The 17,576-nt window shown below is 35.8% G+C and overlaps 1 protein-coding gene across 3 annotated transcripts in view; it reads left to right on the forward strand.

The window, feature by feature from the left end:
* Positions 1 to 17,576, forward strand: part of SYT16 (synaptotagmin 16) — a 203,940-nt gene that overhangs the window by 114,568 nt on the left and 71,796 nt on the right. The window contains exon 2 of one of the 3 annotated variants that reach the window (XM_016141798.2): positions 116 to 781. The exons of the other annotated variants lie outside the window; for them this stretch is intronic. Coding sequence (XP_015997284.2) covers positions 259 to 781 — 523 coding nt within the window. The 5' untranslated portion in view covers positions 116 to 258. The remainder of the gene's footprint in view (positions 1 to 115; positions 782 to 17,576) is intronic. 3 annotated transcript variants of the gene reach the window in all.

The following is a 17,576-nucleotide window of genomic DNA, read 5'->3' on the forward strand; positions in this document are numbered from 1 at the left end:
TTCAATGATGATCTCCTTTTGCCCCCAATTACTGTTTGACATTGATTGTAGGTATTTGGTAATGGGTCTGAGTTGTAACTTTAACAGGTGTAAGTATTTCTTTCCTCTGTTTCAGCTGAGAAGTTTTGAGAGTGAAATATTCACAGCCACTAAGAGATCTTCAGTTTAATTTCCCATCATGCTTATTCTGTAGTTCACATTAAGTCCAGAGTACTGAAGGACCTGAACAAGTGAACTTTAGACATCAAATAGCTGGCCATGGTGTTGGCCATGGCGTCTCAGGATGCTCAGAACTTCTTCCAGCCTCTCTCTTCCTGGATGTCTCGGGTATATGAAGCTCTCCAGCAAGCAGGAGATGCGTTATCTGCCTCGCTGGTTAACTTAAGCAGACAAGACTCTAAATTGAGTGACAAGTTAGACCAGGACTTAGATGATATGCAGATGCAGGAAACTTACTTTGAAAATGAAGAACAAAGCAATGATTGGAGTCAAGAGGACACAAATTCCTTGTTTCTTGAAGTGGATCATTTCTCCTGTTGTAATAGTGATTTGCAGGACTCTACCCAAAGTTCAAGCCCTAGACTTAGCCAACATGCAAAGGACTCGTGTTCCATAATGTCCCAGTGGCCCAATCAGACCCTTGATGACCAAAAGCTACCGCATGTGCTTTCTTCTATTGCTGAGGAAGACCATCACCTTGAAAAGCAAAGGAGTGGCCTTCAACGTGGCTTTGAGAGCCAGCTCTCTGGTATTTTAGAAAATGTTAATGGAAAAAAGCAAGGTAAGCTAGTCAGTAATCATTTTCTCTGGGTTCTTCCAAAGAACATTTCTATTCATTTTATTTTGACTTGTTTTAGTTATCATATGAATTTTATTTTTCTCTCTCATATACCTTTTCCATATGTTAGCTTCTTACTGAGAGATGTAATCCTTAGGAATATTTTCAATATATAAAACTTTGGAAAATCCATGTTTGTGAGCTCCATATTCCCAAACAATAGTCTGAGCAAGTGAAATGATGAAAATGAGCTTGTGGGTTCTGTTTGAGAAGCACCTCGTACATATGTCATGCTTTCTAAAATATCCTTTAAATTGTTCTCTTTTTTTCACTAGGTTAGGAATCTCTAGATGTTACTATATTATTCAGTGTGAAATCCTGTGCAAAAAGCCATACTTGTTGCAAAATTTTTAGTTGATAACACTTTAAGAACACTTCTCACAATGTTTCACTGAGACATGATGTGAGATGACAGTAGATAGGAAATCTTTGAAATAAGAATAACTTGATTTTCTTTTAGCCTTGAATGGAAAGGACATGTTTAAGACGAACTGTGTATAGACCTTTATCCTGTCAGAACTGAGCATATAATAGGCATTTAATAAATGTATAATAAATATGAGGAAACTTTAATTAATTCTGTTAATGCAGCTGTAGTATATTCTGGCATAAAATTTTCATACTTCTAATACTCTGAGCCTAAAAAATGGACATTCCATCTGGCTGAAAGACAGTGAGGTATATGATATGCAGAGGATGATGTTGGGTGTCTATATATGATGTGTAGTTATGATATATAGCCCACATAGCCTATTTATTAATATAGAGCAACAGAACCCACAAACTCAGTTTCACCATTTCACAGGTTATATAATATAAAGGTGAAGCAATTCATTCTCTTCTTGTTGTAGGGAGCAGCTATTTCTGGAGTACTTCATAAAGTCTCTTCATCTATTTTCATGATTCTTTTTAGCTTTATCTTTGTAAGGAAATGTTTTATGCAGTTATATGAAGTCTGGGAAAATGAGGAAACGGTTTTCTATTCTTTCTATAATACTTCCTTGATACTCTTACTCGAAGTAATAGTAAATGCTAGAATAAATTAGTGAAAACAAGGTAGGATGATATTCTCTCTTAATCTGATCTTATAAACTATAAATAAATACAATTTTAAGTGTTTTCAAATTACCTGTAGAGATAATTATAGAAATATCTGGACTACCAATAAGATTTCTTAAGTTTGACTTGAAATTTCTATTTCTTTTTTAGAAAATTCTTGCTAAAATTGAGCTATACTTAAAATTGTTACAATTTTGGCTCAGTGGGTATTTAACACTTGCTTTTGTTAATTTTTAAAAATATGATTAATGACAGTAAAATAATTATGTTTATTTATCCATTCAAGAGACTAGATTTATCCATTCACTAGATTGTAGCCTCCTGGAAGGCAGGGGTCATATCATAGATTCATTTTTATATTTTTAACATCAAGCACAATGATAGTATGTAATAGGACATCAAATCATAATTAATGATGTAACAGCAACATGAAAGCTAACAACTGTAAGAGGTAAATATTATTATTATGCTCACTTCACAGTTGAGAAAATTGATGCTTAGAGAGTTTGAAACTATACCCAAGATTCACATTGAGAAAGAGGCAGAGCTCAGGAAAGTTGATTCTAGAGTTTCCGCATATACTCTCACTCTTTTTTTCTATATAAAAATATTAATTTACATACAGTAAAATTAATCCTTTTTAGTACAGTTCTGTGAGTTTTGGCAAACACACAGGGTCTTGTAACCGCTGCCATATCAAGGTGTAAGACAGTTTCATCACCTCAAAAAAATTCCCTCAAGCCCCTTTGTTGTCAATTCTTTTCCTTACATCCAGCTCCTGGCAATTACTGATATATTTCCTGTTTCTATCATTTGTCTTTTCCAGAATGTCATATAAATGGAATTGTGCAGTTTGTAGCCTTTTGATCTGGCTTCTTTCATAATGCACTTACAATGCATTTGAGATTCATCCATGCTGTCATGTGTCTCAGTGGTCTGCTCCTTTCTGCTGCTGAGTAGTACCCCATTGCATGAATGCACCACAGTTTGTTGATGCATTCGTCAGCCGAGGGATAGTTGAGTTGTTTCCTGTTTTTAACAATATGAATGAAGCTGCTATAAACATTTGTAAAACAGGTTTTTGTGTGAATATAAGTTTTCATTTCAATTAGGGAGATACCTAGGAGTGAGATTGCTGGGTCATATGGGAAGTATGTGCTTAACTTCATAAAAAAAATTGTACTGTTTTCCAAAGTATCATTTTGTATTGCCAAAAGTAATCTATGAGACTTCTAGTCACTCATGTCTTTACCAGCACTTTGGGATATTGTTATTACTGAAAAAAATTTTAAAGCCATTCTCATGGGTATGTAGTCATAGCTGATGTTGGGAGATAATTCTCCATTGTTCTTTTGCATTTTTGCATGTCCTGAGAGCACAGTCACAAACATCTTTTATTTTGGATTATCTTTTCAAGGATATGTGTATGACAGAGCGCCTTGAAAGGCAGAGATAGTGTCTCCCTCCAGAGCAGAGGGAAGATTTATTTGCTGTCCTGTCCAATAAATTTAATGTCTCTCTTTAGGGCAAAGTTTAGGCAGATTTGCTTGCAAATAATAGAGATTTTCCAAACTTGGTGTGCATATACCCGTGCATGCACAGAATCTGTCTGGGCCTGCATCTGCCCCTGTGGTACTTGGAGAATTAGCAACTGACATTGCTCATGTTGCTTGCTGTGCTGTAATAAATTATTCATTGACTCTGACCCAGAAGTCTTGCGTCTTCTGCCAATGTTCATAAAACTGAAGCAAGTTAGCTTGTTTGTATGCAAGTATGGTAAAATCTCAGATCCTTCATGGGTTTTAACATCCCAATTTGGCTTTGACTTTCATTGACCTAATAACTAATGACATTGAGCACCATTTCATGTAGTTATTTGTCATCTATAGGCTCACATGGTAAAGTCTCCAAATCTTTTGCTCATTTTTATTGAATTTTTTTTGTTTTCTTATTTTTGAGATTTGAGTTAAGTCTATATTTTGAATATGCGTTACTTTTCAGGTGTATGATTTAAACATATTTTCTCCCTGTTTTGTGGCTTGTCTTTTTATTCTCTTAACAATGTCCCTCAAAGAACAGAAATTCGTAATTAGGTGAAATCATGTTTTTCTTTTATGAATTGTGCTTTTGGTATCATATCTAAGAAATCTTTGTATAACCTAGGGCTGCAAATATTTTTTTCCTGTGGTTTATTTCAGGAATTTCAAAGTTATGTGTTTATTTTAGAGCCATGATTTATTTCGAGATAATTTTTTATATAATGCAAGATATGGATTGAGTTTTCTCCTCCCCCACCCCTATATAGATTTTCAATCATTCCTATGCTATTTGTTGAAATGACTATCCTTTCTCCATTATATGCTTTGACATCATTGTGAGAAACCCGTTATCTATATACATGTGGGTCTATTTCTGGACTTTCTGTATTTTCCCACTAATCTATATTTATATTCTTTCTCCAATATCACACTATCTTGATCACTATAGTTTTATAATAAAAGTGTTGAAATTAGGTAGTGTGACCCCTCCAACTTTATTTAATTAAAAAAAATTTTTTGACTGTTGTAGTTTATTTGCTTTTCCATATAATTCTTAGAATAAGCTTATTTTTACAAAAAAAAAATTTAAGAATTTGATTGGAATTGTGTTGAATTTATAGATAAGTTTGGAGATAATGGCATGCTAATTATATTGTTTTGCAATCCATGAACATGGTATATCACTTCATTTATTTAGTTCTCAATTTTTTAAATCCGTTTTAGTTTCCAGCATATAGGTCCCTTATGTATTTTGTTAGATTTAGACCTAAGTATTTTTTTGATACTATTATAAATAATACTTTTATAACTTTTAAAATCCAATGGCTGCTTTCTATTATATAGAAATACCACTGATTTTTAAATAATGACTTTGTATTATGCAGCCTCTCTAAACTCAGCGATTAGTCCTAATAGCTTTTTTTAATTGCAATTTTGGGATTTTCTACATAGGCAATAATGTAATCTGTGAGAGAAATGACAGTTTTATTTCTTCCTTTTCAATATCAATGTCTATTTTTTCTTTTTCTTTACTGATTACACAATATTATCATTTTGAATGAGTGATGAAAGTATCTTTGCCTTGATCCTGAGCTTAGTGGAAAAGCTTTGACTTTCACTATTGCTTAGTAGGTATGTGTAGGTTTCTATAGATGATTTTCATTATATTGAAGCAATTCCCTTCTATTCCAATTTGCTGAGAGTTTTTATCAGAAAAGGTGCTGAATTATGCTATTTGCATCTATTGAGCAGATCATATGATTTTTCTTGTTTAGTCTGTTGAGATGAATTACACTGATTTATTTTTGAGTGTTTAACTAGTTTTGTATACCTGGCATAAAATCCACTTGGTCATAGTATACTATTCTTTTCACATATTGCGAGACTTGATTTGCTAATACTTTGTTGAGGATTTTTTAAAAATTTATTTTCATTAGGGATATTAGTCTGTAGTTTTCTTTTCTTGCAACATCTGTCTGGTTTTGGTACCTGGGTAGTGCTGGCCTCATAAAATGAATTGTGAAATGTTTCTCCTTTCCCAGAGTCTGGAAAAATTTGTATTCAATTATTATTGTTTATTTATTAAATATTTGCTGGAATTTTTTTTGAAGCTAACTGAACTTGGAATTTTATTTTTTCCGTGGGAAGATTTTGAAATACAAAATCAACTTTTAAAGTATGTATTGGAATACTCAAGTTATAAGTCTTTCTTGAAGGATTTTTGGAAGTTTTCGTTTTTCAAGGATTTTTTTCATGTTATTTATTTTGTTACATTTATGGCCATAGTATTTTCTGATTATCTTTTTAATGTTTGTAAGGTTTATAATGATCTCCTTTTTCATTTCCCAATATTGGTAATTTTTGACTTTTTTTTTTTTTTTTTTTGGAGGGGTTTTTGTCTGTCTGAGAGGAGAATTATCTTGGTTTTCCCTAAAGTTCTGTAATGCCTATAATGCTTGTCCCATATAACAAGTCCTATAAAAAAAAAAGTTTGTTTAAAGTTATAATAACCATGTACTTGGTACCATTGCTAGAGGTGACCTGAGAAGGTTCCACAGAGCAGATGATGTAGGACTGCAAACTGTGAGCATGAGTTAGAATTTAACAGGTGAATGGAGAGAGAAAGGCATTCTAGTTGGAGGAAATGATGTGAACACAAACATGTGGAGAAGCTTGACGTTTTCAGGGATGGATAATGAGGGTATGGTTTAGGCTGCAGTTGGGAAGGTCTTTGCTTTTCGTGTTAAGGATTTAGCTTTTATCCTGTAAGCAGTTGGGAATCTCAAAAAGATGGTAATCGAGAGTGATACCAACAGAGCTCTGTTTTAGAAGAATAACTCTAGCTTCGGTTTGGAGTCCAAATCTGAGGAAAGAGTATATGTTAGGGAGCTATTATAGTTGATTGTAAGAAGAAACAGTGTATAAAACAATATTAACATATAAGGAGAAATATTTGTCGTTATTTTGATGTTGTTCCCCCAAAAAGAGAATCTTTGACAGGGCTCTGGAAAGGCAATGAGGCACCAACTTATTACTGCTAGATAAACGCAGAAGTCCAGGTTTCCCTCTTTGCCTCCCTTAACCCTTGCAGGGGTACTCCTCATTAAGGCTGAACTGGGTTGGCAGTTCCATCTCCCCATGTGGTCTCCACTAACACTGAGCTGAGGTTAGCCTTTTTACTGCTGGATGATGGTAAAAATCCGGAGTCTCCACTGACTTCTGACACCACCCAAGTCAGAAGGGGCAGGAGTGCCTCATTACTTCAAATGGAAGTCCAGACTTCTCATGGGGTGTCCTCTGATACTGTGGGCACAAGATGGTCATTACTGACCATCAAGAATGAAAGTTCTGGATTCCTAAATGGCCTTCTTTGGCACCCCAGGGTGGGGATATTGGAGTGTACCTTCCCTGGTTTTTTGTGTAGAGAGAGCAAGCTTTTCTCGAGGTCTTTGTTTGTTTATGCCTATTGGCATTTCTGGGTTGCCAGCTCCTCCATCTTTAAGTCTGACATATATGAGGGAAAAAAACCTAGGGCATTCACTCCATGTTGTTCCTTGAGTCCCATGGTTCTTAGTCAGTCTGCTTTCTTCTCTGTACTGTTCAGTCTTTTAATCTTTGTTTTATATACAGTATTTGGGGTTTTGGGTTGTAAGTGGAAGGGAGAATATGGAAAAGAACAACTATCTCCTTGGAAGTGAAAGTATACTAATTAGTTCTTAATAACATTACGATTTCAAATCTCACCACTTCTCTCCGCTTCACAGTGAAAATAAGAACAATAAAGTGATAAAGAGTGGTATGTATGCATAGGTAAATATAGGGAGAAACACTTCTTTATAGAGAGGTCTTGTATGATGGCCCTTCTCAGTTAATTAAATATTTATTGAATGCCTACCAAGTACAAAGCTCTGTTTCTGGGAAAGGTGAATGGACCAGTATACACAAGGATAAGCTATGGGTCTCTCCTTCAGATTATTGAAAAAGCTTATACCATTCATTTAATATGTTCCAGAGAATGCAAAAATGTTTTTGATGTCCTGGGTCTGTGGTAGCACTGGGAATGCATTAGAGACCTAGAATGAGATGGTCCCCTTGTTCCAATTCACTCATGACTACAGATGGAAGAGCTTTGCTAAATTGCCTCTAGGGAGCGTCCCTTTCTCTCTCCCCCTAGTGTAATATAGCTCACTAATTTACTTCAAACGCCTGTAGCAAATGAACAAAAGCTCTTATTTCTCTCTTTCCTTAAAATATTTAAGTACCTCAGGGCCCTATGATACTAGGATAAGGAACTGAACTTTCAGCTCTGTGAATGTTAAATTTTTTTTTTTTTTAATTTTATGTGCTGGTTAAGTCGTAAATTATCTTCACATGCTCATTTTCTCCTTTATACCAAGGGATCATGTCAGACACAGTGCATGGGCTGCTTTGCAGTCTTTTCAAGAGATGTATTTGGAGATACACTCGGCAAAGGAAGCCTTTTAATCAGTGATTTATATGCACTTTTTAAAAAGCCTTGTCAAGCCTGTTTTTCCCATTTAACCTTGAATTCTTTTCATAACGCTGTGTCTTGATTTTATGTTCCTTAATGTGCCATATTTTTCTCCACAATAGATTTTAAGCTAAATTGGCCCAAAACAAGAGGGATGCTGAATGCTTTTTGTAACCATGGAAACATTTCTGGGCACTTACTGAGGACCTGGTTGCCAATAGTAATGTAACAGAGAAAATAGATACACTTCATTTAGCAGTTGCCTATGATTAAGAGGCAGATAGATCCCTTACAGTGCCATCTCAAGATAGGCTTTTTGGTTTAAAGACCCAAATCCACAACACCAAAATCTCAGTCAAGAGGCAGTTCTGACATCTTTGATATGTGATGGAAGGAGTTCTAACTGCATTTAAAAATTGTCTTTGTTTTCAGTTTTTCACCTCATACTTTTTTTTTTTTTTTGAGGCTGTTTTTTAACCACATGTATTTGTTTCCAAGAAATATGCTCACTATTTCCTGAAATAGCCTGCTAATGGAATTAATGTGTTCCAAGTATACTGGCATATGGAACTTTAGAAACACTCTTTGGCTACATGGAACGTATTTAAAAAGTAGAACAGTAGGCTTTGAAATCAGGGTGATATAATTTGAATTTTCAATCAGATTATAAGATTAATATGACATAGAAGGGAAAATCCTACAGTGTTCTTAGTGGCTGGTCAGTCTCAAACTTTTATGGATTGAAGGTATTTTGTTCTGTTGATGTCCTTTGGATGGCTTGTGGAGATCGAGACTAAATGGTATCAGGCAATACAATGCAGTTGATTTATGTCACACAGGTTTTATTGCCTTTCTATAGGGTGTGTTACTACACATAATGTTGCATCCTGTCTTTCCTTTATTTACAATACCTGCACTTTGCTTTTTCATTACAAGTGCTTTCTTGAAAGTAAACCTATTTTTGGTTAAATTTATCCTCATTTGTCAGTCCTCCATTTGATAGCATTTGTCATGTTTCTTGGTGATCCAGAACTGTCCATGAACAAGGTTTAGTATTCTGCAAAATCTCCAAAATTTGTTTTCTAAAAGCCTTATGAAGTTAATTTTCTTCATATGTTGACTTACATATTTAAGAAAAGCTAGATATTAGTGAACATGCTAGAAGCTGACATAGATTTTTTCAGAGCCTTGACATTTAAGGCAAGAAGATTGTTGCCATTGTTATTTATTTTGCAATTTTGTGTCATTTTCAAAGGAAATATCAGGCCTATAACAAAATCCTCTATGGATAGAAGTTATAACATGTAATTTATACAAATGGTCAAAATATAGAATCAATTTTTACCTTAATTTCTGGGTGTTATAGAGATACTGGAATATTTTTAAGGACAGGCTTAAATAAATAAAAATAAAATCTATTTTCTATTTTCCCATCCTTATCATCATTAGGAATGGATTATAGGAGTTAGAGGTAAGTTATACCACAAATAAGCTTAAATTCTATTTTAATGATTCCCAAGGAACCAGAATTTTTCCTTAATAATAGAATTACTTGATAATTAAAAAGCTCAGGAGTTTTCCTTGCCTTGAGACTCAGACAGTAAGGGAGCCAGGTGTTTCTTTCTTGCAATTACCTAACCTAATGGGAGAAGAAGCTGGAGCTAGGTAGGAACCACAAACTTAATAAGAACTTTTGTTCATTTACCTTTCTAAAAAATTTATTTATTTAAATGAGTTTCAAGTATATAGTACATTGGTTTGACATCTATATATTGTTCATTTATCTTGTTTTTTTCTTGCTTGAGGGTCTTACCTGTGTGTTTGTATGTTTATTTATCTTTCTAAATACCACAGAGATATTATCCTCTTCTCCTCCTCCTCTTTTATTCTCCTTTCTTTGGTAAATCCTTTTTATCCTTCCCCCTGTATTCTCTTCCAATATCTGCTCCTGAGAAGAGAGAGTCATGCTTCTGAAAAGGAGCCATATAATGGAGGGAGTTTCTGAGATGCAATTATAAGTTGCTCTTCTCTTTGAACTCTTGTTAATTCTGCTCAGGGTGGTCTAGGCCATTGCTAATGGGGTTTTTAGGACCCTTTATAGCTCCTGGTTTTTAAATTTATGAAACATTTCAAAATAGAAAAATATAGCATGATATAACAAACACTCACAAACCCACCATTAACTTTGCCAAATCTTAAAATTTTTCCATATTTAATTCACATTTATTTTAAAGAAGTCATCTAGATTTTGCATATAAGTGAAATCACATAGTATTTGTCTTTTGCTGACTTATTTCACTCAGCAGAATAACCTCTAGGTCCTTCCATGTCTTTGCAAATGGTAGGATTTCATTTTTTGTGTCTGAGTAATATTCCATTGTTTATATGCATAATAACTTCTTTATCCAATCATCTGTTGATGGGCACTTAGGTTGCTTCCAAACAGACTCACAGACATAAACAGAAGACACTGATGATTGCCGAAGGGGAGAGTGGGTGGGGGGCATGGTGAAAGAGGTAAAGTGATGAAGAAGTACAAATTAGTTACAAAACAGTCACAGGGATGTGGAGTACAGCATCAGGAATATAGGCAACAATATTATAGTGGCTATATATAGTGCCAGATGGGTATGAGAGTAACTGGGGGGAATCACTTTATAAAGTACATAAATACCTAACCATTGTGCTGTATAGCTGAAAGTAATTTAACAAACAAACAAAAAAAAAAACAACAAAAACAACAAAAAGAAGCCCTCTAGGACAGCTATAATTGAAGTTCCACCTTTGTTTCCTTTTACTTCTCTCTTTACTAGGAGTACAACAAATCTAAACATACCATTTATCCATTTTTATGTTGATCTAATTTATCCATTCTTATAAACACCTAATTTATTTCCAAATTTTCACTTTTAAAAATAATTCTACAATGTAAATATATCTTTGAGCACATATACTGGAGTTTATTTTGATGGGCTGTATGAAAGACACAGTCCTATTTTGAGCCCCTTTCTTTCACTAGGTAATTTCCTCTTGGGTTGAGATCCCTTGAATAGCTTCCCTTGCCCTCCCCCACTTTTCTTGAGGTGGTTGCAAGTTCCTTTTCCTTTTACCTGTAACCGAGAGAGTTATAACCAATAGTGTACTTAAGGCATTAAAACAATCTTAAGAGTTGTTTATATAATGAATGAATGAGACCATGAGGTAGTGATACCAATTTTAGGGGGGGTTACAGTCTCCTTTGAAACTTTAATGAAAGTTATGAACTTACTTATTTGGAAAATACATACCTGATATATAAAAAAATTTTATAATGAAATTTCATGGGTTCATGGACCACCCCAAGTTCATCTAGTGTACTCTAGATTAATCTATAAGGTTTACAAGAGAGAGCTAGTGGTAACACAGCCAAGAGTCAACCATTGTACCATGTCATTTGAATTTTTTTCCCCCCCTAAGAAAATGAAATTAGAGAAATACATTAGGATCTGTGCTTGCTTTTAAACTATAATCTTTTGGCTCAAATCCATTCTTCCATATTCTACTTTTGTTGTTGGGGCTGGAATCTTCCTAACTACTGTTCTTTGCCAGCAAGTATTCTCCTATGTTGTGCTAAAGAAACCTTAGAGGGGTATTGAAAGATGGGAAGAAGGGAGAAAGGAGTTATGTTTTCCTGCCTTTACTCACTGTGCCTGTTATGGGTGCCCCAGCACAACCTACACTGGTATCAGCAGTCTGGGTTCTAGTCTCCAACTTCTTTCAGCAGTCACCCACTCAGAGGTGACAGCACTGGTGGTTTCCCTTCCTCAGATGTCTGAGCTCAAACTCTGTGGAGCTCTTCTGAGATCCTGAACCACCTGCAGCAGCCAGACGTTGGCCCATGCTCAGATGTCCGAGCCTCATATCTATAGGGCCTCACTCCCGAGTTTCTAGTCTTCAATAACCTTGACTGCTTCCCTTTGCTCCCCCAGCTGGAAAGATGGGAACTGCTTCCTGAAGTTACAACCTCTGGGCTGTTTCTATATTCCTCTTTTTATTCATTCAGTACCTAATACCTATAGAATCAACTCTCTATCATAAGTGCCCTCTGTTCAAATACCTATTGTGGTTTTTGTTTTCCTGACTGGACCTTGACCAATATAGTAATTAAAGTGTTGTTCAGGCAGTTGTATAGATTTTGAAGTAGTCCATATTAATTGTGCAAGAGCTAGAATCTGTAGGTGAACTGAGACTTTCTGGAGCTGATAGGTAACTGGCAAAATGGACATCTAAGTCTTACCCATAGCTGATATTCACCAGGTAAACAAAGAAATAATATGTCAGGTTATTGTGCCATGTAAAAAAGTAAAGCAGAATAAGGGGAAAAATGAATTGGATGAGTACTGTTTTATATAGTGTGGTCCTCCATTTCATATAAAAAAGTAAATGGACAAGCCATGGGGTGGGATGAAGAGTTTGTTGGGTGGATTGATTGTGCAATGTGGCTTTGCCCAAGCTTGTTATCATTAGTAATACTATTCAATTATTACTCTGAAATGTCTGATGTTCTTGAAAGTTTCTGATATTTTGAAAATCTTTTGCTTAAGGATTTCAGGTCTGAGATTATCACAGGAAACATTCTTGTTCATGGAAAGAATTCACAAACTTTTATATTATTTCAAAAATCAATTTTGGGGAAAAGAAACAGTTATGAAGTTGAAACTTCAAGTATTATCTTCTTAAGGTGTAATATCAGAGTCTATTTCAAAACCAAAATAGGAAATTCAAATTTTTCTGGGACTACCTAGTGTTTATTCTGTTTTGATCCTGCAAAAAAGCATCTATTGCTAAACTTATGTATAGAAAGGTGAAAAGTTCTTCTTCATTGAGACCTATTATGACAAATCATTATCTTCATTTGGTCAGTGCTAGATTTGCTTATACGTGAACCACTGTGTCTTACCCTTGATATGTCTCTTTGCAAAACTGGACTTCCTTTAGCCATAAAATGACATTGAGGCAATATTACTTATGTCCTAGAAACAGTGCAATTTGCACAACTGAATCGAACTCAAATTATATTGGGAATTTATTTCTTCTAAACAAAGAAGAGAGGATAAGAAAAGGAATTGATAAAACTGAAAGTAAATCTGGTTCATGAAGAGTTTTATTCAAGAGTTGAAATGTTATCTTTGGCACCTTGTTTACTACCCTCTACCTCCAATCTCTTTTCTCTGCTTCCATTTGGGCTGGCTCCATTCTCTGGCTTCATGTGTAGCGAGGCAGTTGCCAGAGCTCCTGGTTTACATCCTATCAGATTATAATCCAGTGGAGAAAAAATGACACTTTCTGGCAACTAAAAAAAAAGTTTCCAGGGGTTAGCATCTATTGGCTGGATTCACTTGGCTTGGCTTGAATTATATGGCAAACCTAAGTAATCACAAACATCAGGGAAATGTAATGCTTTGGTTGGCCAGGCCTAAGTCACATGTCACTCCTGGAGTTGGTGGAGAGAGAGTGCTTCACCAGAAACATGGTCTGAGCATGGAGGAAAGATGGTTTACTAGAAGAAAAGTGGGATTCCAGAAATTGGAAGACTAGATTTTGGGTGGCGAAAAATACAAATGGTTTATTGGAGGAGTCAGTGCCTTCGATGTATATCTGCACTGCTTTTACAGTGTACACTGATTACAAGCCTGTTCCCAGGGTGAGCCTAGATTCCACCACATATGCTGTGTGTCATCACCGCAGGTGCCATGGACACCTCAGTGCTCAGGGACACACATCTGCTATAAGTCAGGTAAAGCAAGAGTTTATTTGACAATTTTATTTGATCACAGCCTCTCTCCTGGGTGTTAGAAAATCTCCCTAATTTACTTTTTTATGTTGATTTAATTGTGCAATTAACTGTATTAGTTATCTATTGCTACACAACAAATCACTACAAACTTAGTGGCTTAAAATGACATGTATTTATTATGTCAGTTTCTATGGATTAAGAATCCAGGCATGGATGGTTAGCTGGGTCCTCCATTTGGGGTTTCACAAGGCTGCAATTAAGACATTGGCTGGTTGGACTGGGGAAGAATCCACTTCTAAGCTCTCTCATATTATTGGCAGATTTGGTTTCTTTGCTGATGTAGGACTGAGGGCCCAGCTTCATGCTGGCAGTTGGTTGGAAGCCACCCTTAGCTCTGGGAGGCTGCCTGTAGTTCCTAGAGGTCACCACAGTTCCTTGCCCCATGGGTTTCCCTAGTGTGGCTGTTTACTACAACAAACTAGCAAGGAGAGCCAACGGGCAAAGGGAATCTTCTATTATGTAATGTAATCGTGTGTGACATTCCATCACCTTTGACATACTCTACTGTCTAGAAGCACATCACAAAATTCCATCCAAACTGAAGTGGAGGGGATCACACAAAGGTATGAACATAGGAGCCAGGGATGGGGATGGAGAGGACCACCTTAGAGTCTGTCCACCATGAGATCCCAGATTGGTTACTTCAATAGAGTGGAGAAATTACACAAAAGGCTACTTACATGCCTTCATGTGAGTTACTTGCTCTTATAGATTTTTTTTTTCAAAATGAAGAAATTATATTTTTGTCTTAAAAGGTAACTGTTCCTTTCTCTTGGCTGCTCTGTAGATGGTTCATCTAGGAATTGTTCATTAAAAGATTTCGGTTAGAATCTAAATCTATAGAATTGATTTTGAAGCAGTAAACAGTGTAAAAGCAATCCAGACTTTGCATGAAAAACCCATCACCGGCACATGTTTTCTCATGGAAAGCGCCCCAGAGATCTTGCCAAGAGTCCTTTTATGATTTTGTAGATTGCTCAAGATGAAGAACTTCTTGTTGCTAATATAAGTGATAGATATTCAATAAAGTGTAACCTAAACTATATGCTAGATATTTTATATACATTATATTATTTAATAATAATAGTTTTGTGAGATGTGTCTGTGAGTTGGTGGGTAGTTTATTATTCCTATTTATAAAGAAAAGACAAGCATTTTAGGGAGGTTCAGTAATTTGCTCAATGTCCCCAGCGGGTAAAGAAGCTGGGATTCCAAACCACATGTGTTTGACGCAAAACATCAAGGTGCTTTTCTCACGTAGCTATTGTCCCAAAGTGGATTGACGTGCTCCCACTTCCATCCCACACCTCTGCCACAAGAAGTCCAGCTCAACAGCATTTACTAGCAACAAATTACTGGACATTGCAACTTCCAACAATGGACGTAAACACTCCAAGTTGAATTTAAGGAACTGATGGGAAAATAGGCTGTATTTGCAGTCTTCCGTTCTCTAGCTCCTGCTCACTTCTTTACTTAATGCAGTGTGGCTTTTATTCTACCACTCCAATGAACATACACTTCATTATATAATCAGCATCCCCTCCTCCTCCCATTTCACTTGACTTCTTTTGGCAGTGAACATTGTTGAATGTTCCTCCCTTGAAATTCATTCTTCACCTGGGTTCTGGGGGACACAAACATTCAGTGCATAACAGAAGCTTTTTGTATTTTTTTTTCTTCTAGCTTCTGTCACATTCCCCATATGTACCTCTCCTTTCCTCCCCCTGCCTTTTTTTGGCAGTTAACTGCTTCCTCTTCTGTGTTCCAATAGCATATTGCATTTCTTAATAATATAGATTTTATATTGTACTTCTTCTTCTTCTTCTTTTTTTTTTTTTAACACATGTACATATCCAAGTCTGTAGACTCTTTGATGACAGGACTTTTAGCATTGCACCATGCATGAAAAAAATGAATGACTTAATGAAGGAACATAAACCTAATCTTAGCTGTCACCATTATATCTCATTACCTTCAGGAAAATGATCAGCCTATAAATATTCTACAAGTAACTATAGATTACATATTGTTGGAATAATCTAGTCAACAACACTCTCTAAGTTTCTTAATACTTTTGACACTCAGTGTTGGAAGACAGGCAAAAAGATAGTGTCTTAAGACTTCTTGCCTTGACCTTCTCCACCCAGCATTAATGAGGATGTAATAGGCAAATAAAAATGAATTGTGAATGTTACCATGTCAGCCTTTTCTTGTGGTGGTTAGTTGTTTCTCTAAGATACAGGGCAAGGCACATGAGTCCTTCCTCTGCAACTGAAGTAGGGAGCTCTAGTTGTACAGGAGAGGCTACCGTTGGCAACAGCTAAAACCACTACAATATAAAGTCAATTGATATGTCCTGGCAGCATCTCCTGAGCATGCACCAGGGACAAAAGATCAAGGGAGCAATAACTCTCCTTTGGCACTCCAGCCACAGCAATGAAGTCACGATCTTTCAGTTCTCAGTGGCACAGCCCCAAGTCATTTTAAAAAGAGGTGTCTCCTTGTCAAGAGATTTTTAGCTAAGATTGGAGAGATGGTGTTTACCAAAGAAGTCTTATCATTTAATACTAGCACAGAATAATATTTATTTTGCTGATCATCAACTGACTCTATAAATTATTCCAATTACATTTTTGGTTTATAGTTATTGCATCAATTATAATAGAATTCTTGTCAAACTATAAGTATTTGACTCTCAAATATGATTTCTGAAACTGCCATGATTTTATCTACATAACTTTGTCTTATTTCTGATCTACATGTTTGAGGTTCTCTGCTAGACTGTATAAACTCCTTAGACAGGGACCACGTATTGTTCTTCCCTGTATCCTATTACCAATATGTTTAGCACTGTGACTAATATTAGATTCACAATAAATGTTTCATAAATTAAGTTAGCGGGGATGTTAAACTTTGACGAGGTACTGGAGTAGCTTCGTCAGGCAAAATGGAAGACTCTGGGAGACATGTTGAAAGAATACTTGCTTGCATTCTCTTTTGGCCTGTTCTGTATTCAGGAATTTTTGAAATGTGGGATTTTAAAAAAAGAAAGTTTATGGAAAACTGATATGCATCAAACATCTGTTTTATTAACAATTCTTTAAAGAGCCAAATGTTACATTTTTGGTGTAAGAATATAAGTGCTGCCTCCTACTTGACTGGGCAGTTTCTCTTAGTCTCCTTTGCCTGATGTTTAATATCTCCCTACCCTCTAAATATCATCACGATCCAGGGCTCAGCCTATAGACTTATCTCTCTTCCTAATCTCATCAAATCTCAAGGTTTTAAATAACATTCATGTGCCTATGAGTCTACAGCCTACTCTTGAATTACCCAAGTGCTTGGTTGCAACCACTTGGATGTCTATTGGGCATCTCAAATTTAATATGTACAAATCTGAATTTCTTATCTCCTCTCAAAATCTTGCACTTCCCACAGTCTTGCCTATCTCTGAATAGCAAATTCATCCTTCCAATTTCTCAGGCCAAAAATCTTGGAGTCATCCTTCACACCTCTCCCTTTTGTTCCCTACGTATAATCCATCAGCATATCCTGTCGGCTGTACCATAAAAATATATCTAGACTCAGGCTATTTCTTCCCGCTATCCTGCTTCCTTGGTGCTTTAAGCAACCATTATCTTTCCTCTATGTTATTGAACTTACCTCCTAACAGATTTCTGATTTCTCCGTATCCACCTTTCTCCTCTTGTGTGATCCGTTGTCAGCATAACACTCAGAGTTTCTTTTAAAACTTCAGTTAGAGTGTCATTATTTTGCTGTCAATAGTTTCCATCTCATTTAGAGTATAAGACA

Source organism: Rousettus aegyptiacus, unplaced genomic scaffold, assembly GCF_014176215.1.
Source record: "Rousettus aegyptiacus isolate mRouAeg1 unplaced genomic scaffold, mRouAeg1.p scaffold_m13_p_3, whole genome shotgun sequence".
Taxonomy (NCBI): Eukaryota; Metazoa; Chordata; class Mammalia; order Chiroptera; family Pteropodidae; genus Rousettus; species Rousettus aegyptiacus.